General features: G+C 39.0%; 1 protein-coding gene across 1 annotated transcript in view; it reads right to left on the bottom strand.

Moving 5' to 3' along the window:
* Positions 1 to 742: 742 nt before the first annotated feature.
* B4GALNT1 (beta-1,4-N-acetyl-galactosaminyltransferase 1) overlaps positions 743 to 7,970 on the bottom strand; it is a 51,657-nt gene continuing 44,429 nt past the window's right edge. The window contains exons 7-9 of the mRNA XM_018574476.1: positions 4,566 to 4,706; positions 2,764 to 3,001; positions 743 to 957 (exon numbers count right to left, since the gene is read on the bottom strand). Coding sequence (XP_018429978.1) covers positions 746 to 957; positions 2,764 to 3,001; positions 4,566 to 4,706 — 591 coding nt within the window. The 3' untranslated portion in view covers positions 743 to 745. The remainder of the gene's footprint in view (positions 958 to 2,763; positions 3,002 to 4,565; positions 4,707 to 7,970) is intronic.

Here is a 7,970-nt window from a genome sequence, read left to right as displayed (position 1 = left end):
AAGACTTTACAGTGCTTCTGCCTATTCTTTTTCCCAAGATATAGCTGAATGCCGCAGGCGGTGTTCAGTCAACTCCAACAAGAAGTAAGGAGCTCATTGGATTTCTGGCAGATCAACAGCATTTTCCTGTAATTGCAGCATTTTTAAATAAATGAAACATGGGGAAATGTGCATATATTGGAGAGATGTACAACATTTTTTTTGCCCTGACATATACTCCAAATATCACCACAAGCATACACACTCCATGCAGTGTACTGTTTAGAAGTACTCTGACAGGTTATGTTTTGCTTCCTCATATGCAATAGTCTTTTTCAGTGACCCCGCTGTTCATTTATTTAGCAGCATCTTTAGTGATCAAAAGTCATGTGATTTGCCACTCATTTTTTAAAAGCGACAAAGGTGATGTGATAAAAAAAAATCACTTGTATCTCAGGACCGTATGATCCAAGAAGGTTTCTATCACTGCTCCCAAGAGATATATCCGAAGCTTCAGTATACATTGGCTGTTCTGCATCAAAATATCATGTAATTGCCTAATCTTTGCAGAATATGATTCTTTTTTTCTCACATTATGACTGAGGTGACAAAATCTACAGTTAGGACGAATGATTTGGAAAGCAGCACTTTCGACTGTAATTTTAGGACCAGCCGTTTTCTTTAGTCAAAGCTCATGAAAATAAAAATCATTCTTTCCATATCATTTTCATGTGTTTGTTCATTGGACAACATTTGGATCGTTCTTTCAGTTTCCAGTCATGCACTTGAAGCGATTTTTAAAGTAAAACAACTCATGTTGGATATTTTTTCTAATGGATGCTTCAGGATAACGGAATTTTGAATATTCTTTATCCGTTTGCGTTTGTGACCATGGAAGGTGGATTTTTGAAGCATGGTCTACAATGACATCATCACACGAACCTACATGCAGTTCTCGTAGTCCGTCTATAAAGAATTCTGCGTAAAATAAAACAAACATATATATATATATATATTTATTTGTGTCATAACAAAGTCACTAAAATGATATATCGAAGAATAACTCAGATGGATCGATATATAAATAGATTGTGTTGGGGGGACTCATTTCATCCCTTACAGCATTGTTAACGTCTAAAAGCTCCTGTGTGATAGTCTAAACAGGGGTCCCAATGCAGTCAATGCAGAAAGCAGCGGGCAGGGCTAGGATTGGCTAGCTGATCGTTGACAAGCTACAGATTTTTCATTCAACAGTGACAATGTTGATAGCCTCACCTCCTGCAATGTCTTCTCATGCCACTGCAACACAAGCAAGCACAGCCAACATGAGGATGACAACGCTGCTCTAAATTAAGGAGCAGTGCAGCAGAATTGCCCCATTTTCACAGGATAAGGTGGACTGTACTGGCGGGATCATCAGGTATTTGTGAGACTTAATAGGATGACTACAGAAAGACTGTTCTAGCAAACATTCCTTAATCCCTGCACACCAGTCACTTGAATAGTTACATCCCTATCTCATCTTTAGGCTAAGGGAGGGCATCATCCAACTCATGCTATCATTTCTCTATGTTCCTATAAACACTACAGCTTGTGCAGTGGACAACACTGATCATTGTAATGCTATATAAATAATATCACAGCTGTGGAGATGTAAGAGAAAATCCATGGACTGGGGTGCTGGAGTTATTACAAGCCAGAGTGTTAACAAACCTACAAAAGGCTATCCTAAAGTTCAGGTTTTCAGTTTCAAATAAACTACTGTACAAAAACAGCAACTCCCCTGTCACACCATATCCAGTGCTTATGTTTGCATAGATCAAGCTGGCCCACATTCTGGGGTGGGAGGGGGAGTGGCAGTGCCATTCATGCCAATGGCACTGCAGACACGCCCCCTGCCCGCAGTGTCATCGCCCGCACCGGAACATGAGATACAGGAATGCCCTCCGTTCCAGTGCAGTGCGATAAAAAAAAAAATGCTGCATGCCCTGGATATTGTATGACAGGGCCCTGAAAGTTGCTCTAAAAATGCAACTTTATTAGTAGGCCATAGTCGGACCATAGTGGAAAGCTATGCTGACCTAATCAAACTGCATTTTAAAATGCTAATGGATTTATACAGTGACTGTTGATCCCAGTGACTAAGATTAAAGTAGATGTGAACTCATTACTTTTTTCATCTTTTTTACATCTCGGTGATGTTGATTTCCTCTACTCTCTTTCAGGCGTTTCCTGTCTACAGGCACTCCTTCCAGTGTCAGCTGCACACCATTGCTGTGAACTGGCTTCCTGATAATAAACCATGCTGACTATGCTTGTGCAATGTGTGTCAGAATAGCTGTTTCTAGTCACCACCAGTACATTATGTGACAGCGTGGCAACGGAGTGGCACAATTGGGATCCAATTATTATTCCGTTATAGGAAGTGCTTGAACAAGGACCTTTATGGCTGCATCATTATTTTTACAGATTGAAAGCACCTTTTAAAAAAACATTAACATATTAAAGCTTATGAGATTTTAATGATTATGTTTAGAACTACTATAATGCCGCAGCAGCTTCACATTTACATAATTATGATTATTTCCCAATGCAAACACATGGATTACCAGGTAAAGTAAGTAAATAGGAAATACTCATTGTACACTAGAAAACTAGTCGTGGGAGACAAAAGACCAGTACGGTAAGTTTGCATTTCACCCAATACTTTTTCAGTGGTTAATTGTGGGAAGCAAACCTGTTTGAGCAAGAGCAATTCATTCATAGGTTGTGAATTATTTTTACCTAAATGAGCAACTCTTGACAACCGTGGGTCAAAACCAGCTTTCAACATTTTTTCTGTTCGTCCCAAGAAGAAGTTCACCACTCCATCGGCCACCACACAGTTGGGAAATCCCTCAATGACATGGTGATAACCTTGAGTCGTGCTAAGGCAGTCACCTTCTTTGCCACCTGATTGGACAGTAATCTTCTGTCGATACGTTGTAGAAAATCCTGTAATTTCCCTCACAGCGCCACCAACCTGGGATTGGAAAGATGTACAGTATCTCTATCAGAATGAATCATTCACTAAATATGTTTCAAACAAAGAAGAATTTAACTAGTAAAACCTCCTGAGATACACTGCTATCTTATCAATTATATGCAAAATCTTATACAGTATATGCAATATAATAATGCACAACCCTGCATGTAGCACCCATTTGCACTTTTCAAATGAAAATAAATGGGCATTCTTGCTACTTAGATGGGTTTCTGATTTAAAATGCATTTAATTACAACGCATTATAGCACACTATGAGCTAAAAGGCTGATTGGAACAAAATGCACGTCAACATCACCGTGTGAATTAAAAATGTTACTTTATGAAATATTTTTATTTAAATACTTTTATTTATTTTATATTATATTTTATTTTAATCTGTTAACTCCTGTGTCATCACCTGATTTGCACTATAGGTTCAAATATCTCAGGTGCATATTTTAGAACTGAAGGGGCTGATTTACATTGCAGGGGAAGGTCCCTTTAGCTTAGTGGATGTTGTAAAAATTAATTTGTGCAAAGAACACCTAATTACATGCAAAGAAAATAAAAAATTGTATTTTTGCGTGTACATGATTGGATAATGGAAGTCAGCAGAGCTTCACCTTATTCGTTAAGCTAAAGGAAAATTAATTTTGGAAAGGGAACTGCCTATTTGCTTTTAGTAAATCAAACTCCAAAGGGTCCATGCAGTGCTTTTGAGCACTAGAGGTGAATCTATAAAATAAGCTGCAAGCTAAAAATACATGAAAAATTAGGAGATAAATATGGGTTCTGGTACCTCTGGGGGGCTTTTAATGGTGCAGTCATCTTTATCCACTAATGAGTTATTGTGTAAAAATTAATTTGCAGCTTGTGAAATTGGTTCCCTTGACCTGTGTTTCTGCTGTGGATCAGTGGTTAAAAGCACAGAGGAGGATGACAATCCCAGAGCATTAAAACCTTTATAGTTAACCAGCCAGGTTAAGAAAGTGTTTATTCTAATAAAACGGGTAATGGTCAGACAATCTGGGTGCCTGCAGGTACCTGTGCATATATTTCTGTCAATTCCTGTACACCTAGAGAGGACCCTGAGTACCAGATCTGGCATGTACATCTAAGCATTAAGTGCCACCACTCATGACCCTGCCATTTAGCAGTCCTATGCCAGTGTTTCTAACGTCCATATAGCTTCTGGCACAGAACTGTTTCTTGGGAGCAGGTATTAGCAAAGGGTACAGGACTTTGTGCTGCCTTGGACAGAAGTCAAGGCCCTGTATACAATCTGAGATCCAGGGTCCTACCCAGTAACAAATAAATTCCTATGAAGATAAACAAACATAGGCAGCACCCATGCATTCATGCATTAAGCCCGTTTACCTCATACTAATATTCACATCAGTGACCACAAACTAGTCACCCTATGTGTAGAAATGAGATAATCCTGCTTTGCTTGTGAAGCAATGTATCCAAAACTTTAATTTCAGTATAAGCGTCTTAATAAAATGTATTGATTGTGCCAAGGTATCAATATAAAGTATGTATTAGTATTAAGGCTACTCACCAGGTCTAGACTTGTCTTCTCTAGAACATCAACCAGTTTCTCGATCTTGGTGCGAGAACAAAATATGAAGTCATCATCAACCCACAAGACGTACTTTGTGGTCACTTGGGAGATGGCCAGATTTCTACCAGCAAACCAACCCTTTGAAGAACAAAAAACAGTACAGTTATAAGAATGCCATCATTCTGAAGAGATCTGACTCCCATTAAATATACAAAGTCTGAATACTAACACAAAAACATTTTAGGAAGTGATTGCTAAAAATATTCAAAATCCCTAGTGAGCCTTTTAATGTTCTTAGATGTTATTATTATTATACAGGATTTATATAGCGCCAACAGTTTGCGCAGCGCTTTACAATATAAAGGAAGACATTACAATCACAATACAAATCAAGACAAGATGGTAAGGAGGGCCCTGCCCCTGAGGGCTTACAATCTAAAAGGGAGGGGCAAGTGATACATGAGGAGGTAGCTGTGTGGGGATGAATTATTTGAGAACGTGATGGTTCAGTGGTTAGGTTGAGGTGGGATAGGCTTCCCTGAAGAGAGGAGTCTTTAGGGAATGCCTAAAGGCAGTCAAGGTAGGCGACAGACGGACCGGTTGGGGTAAAGAATTCCAGAGGATGGGAGAGACACTAGAGAAGTCTTGGAGGCGAGCATGGGAGGAGTTGACAAGGTAGCTGGAAAGCAGGAGGTCTTGGGATGAGCGGAGCCGACAGTTAGGGTGATACTTTGAGACCAGGTTTGAGATATAGCCGGGAGCGGAGTTGTGGATGGCTTTGTAACTGATTGTTAATATTTTGAATTTTATCCTTTGGGCTATAGGAAGCCAGTGCAGGGATTGACAGAGGGGGGTTGCAGACACTGAGCGGTTGGTTAGGTGAATGAGTCTGGCAGCTGCATTCATGATAGACTGAAGGGGGGATAGCCTGTGTAGTGGAAGGCCAATGAGGAGGGAGTTGTAATAGTCAAGACGAGATATAACAAGTGAGTGGATGAGTAATTTTGCGGTTTCTTTGGGGAGGAAGGGCCGTATTTTGGAGATGTTACGAAGGTGAAGGCGGCAGGATTTGGATAGTGATTGCATGTGGGGTAAAAAGGTGAGGTCCGAGTCAAGGATGACACCTAGGACCTTGGCATGGTAGGAGGGTTGGATAGTTGTATTAAACAAGCTCAAGGGAAAAGTTGGGGGAAGGTGCACGGGCAGGAGGAAATATCAAGAGCTCAGTTTTTGAAAGATTGAGTTTTAAGAAGTGTTGCGACATCCAGACGGATATGTCAGATAGTAGATTAGTGACACGAGAGGACACAGAGGGGGTGAGTTGTGGAGTAGAAAGATAGATTTGAGTGTCATCGGCATAGAGATGGTATTGGAAGCCATGTGAGGTTATTAACTCACCAAGGGAGGTGGTGTAGATAGAGAAGAGAAGGGGTCCAAGGACAGAGCCCTGGTGGACCCCTAGAGAAAGAGGAAGATGAGGGGAGGAGTTAGAATTGTAGATGTTAACATTAAAGAGATCATCTAGTTTAAATAATATTACTAAAGTGTGTTAAAGAGGAACTTTACCCATATCTTTAAAATAACAACAAAAGTACCTTTAGAAATGTTCAGTAATGACAATCTACTAACAGATACTTCGAGACAATTGCAGGCTTTTTATTCTTTGCATACCATATTTCTCTTCTTTCCCAGCCTTCTGGCAGTGGCCATTTTTACTAAGGGTAGATTTCTAGATCTCCCATTACTTTCTGAAACTCTGGCACATGTGACTAGACATGTGACCATGCACATTATCTCAGGGAAGGAAAATGCCTTTCCCTGAGATCTCATGAGATTACAGAAGAGATTTCCCAGCAATGCTCTGCTGATGTCATCTTCCCAGGATGCAACACTTGGGCATGATTACTTCATTTGTGCCAAAGTGGACCAGGAAGTGGATGAACTCTATTTGTAAGTAAAAGAAAAATATGTTTGTTTAACTAATTAATGTAAGATGATTTTATATAAGCATGCAGAGCTGCATACTGATGTGATATTTAGTGAAAGGGGGTAAAGGTCCACTTTAATAATTACAACTCCTTTCAATGTAAACTTTGTAATTTTGAATGTATATAAGGGCAACCATACTGACTTCTTACACATGCAGGCCATGATTCTTTATTAGCAGTGCCACAGTGTTATGCATTGGTGATCCTCTTTTCTTATTGAAAGGTCACCAGGGAGGGCATGACTAATCAAAAATGGCAGACGTTCTGCAGTTTCTATTATTGTGAAACAGCCACAATGCTAGCTAAAGTCCACTTTAAGCAGAATGGCAATGTGTCCAGGATAGCATTGGCAATTCAGTGATTTATTTTTCTTGTTGACTGGAATTTCTTAGTCCCACAGCCTGAGCTGTCTATAGACTTCCATTGAAATATGAGCAGTTATCCTAATGGGGTGTGTTTCATATGTATGTATTATGCAAACAGGCCAGCCCCATTCCCCTTGCATATACACATAATCAAATGTCATAGTAAGGAAACATAATAAGAAATATTAGCACATATTGACAAATTTACTTCAAAGAAGCAGATTACACAGACAGGCACGCTTAATATTTCATTGTTATTGCACGTTACAGCACATTCTAATCATGTAGAGGTTTCCGTAGATTTCTAGGAACTGTTAATATTAATTTAATATTTTTTAATATTTTTATAATATTTCATTGTTATTGCACGTTACAGCACATTCTAATCATGTAGAGGTTTCCGTAGATTTCTAGGAACTGTTAATATTAATTTAATATTGTTAAATATTTTTATAATATTTCATTGTTATTGCACGTTAGAGCACATTCTAATCATGTAGAGGTTTCCGTAGATTTCTATGAACTGTTACCTTTAAATTAGCAGTAAAATTTAAAGTTTGACTCTGCATTGTATGACTTACAGTTATGATATTATACACCAGGTGGCACCACAGAATTAACAATAAAGAAGAGAAAAACAGAAGGCGTTGCAGAATCATATTTACTCTTTTTATCAATGTATGACTAATCAAGGTCATATTTAAAAGAACAGAAGACCCCACCGATCAATGATATCAATGATCTGCTTTTATTGCATTGCATGATCTGTGTATTAATATTCTGTGTGCAGAACAATATTTAATAATCTGGTCTAAAAAAGTGACATTTTGGCATGTCATTGTTCACTGCTGGCACTGCAGACACTCCACTTTGCTCCATTCTCTTAAATATTGATCAGCTACGCAAAAAAATATAATGAACTTATACTCCCAGCAATCATTTACCCTTGTCCCCATCGGCACAGGGACAGCAGACACCGTGACAAGAACCTTATATTAAAATTGGCAACGTTGTCAATGCAACACACTTATTGAAGTAACAGCGTCTCT

Source organism: Nanorana parkeri, unplaced genomic scaffold (genome assembly GCF_000935625.1).
Source record: "Nanorana parkeri isolate BGI_ZX_2015 unplaced genomic scaffold, ASM93562v1 scaffold2985, whole genome shotgun sequence".
NCBI lineage: Eukaryota > Metazoa > Chordata > Amphibia > Anura > Dicroglossidae > Nanorana > Nanorana parkeri.
The sequence above is the reverse complement of the archived record's forward strand: the minus strand, read 5'-3'. Positions and strand labels throughout refer to the sequence as shown.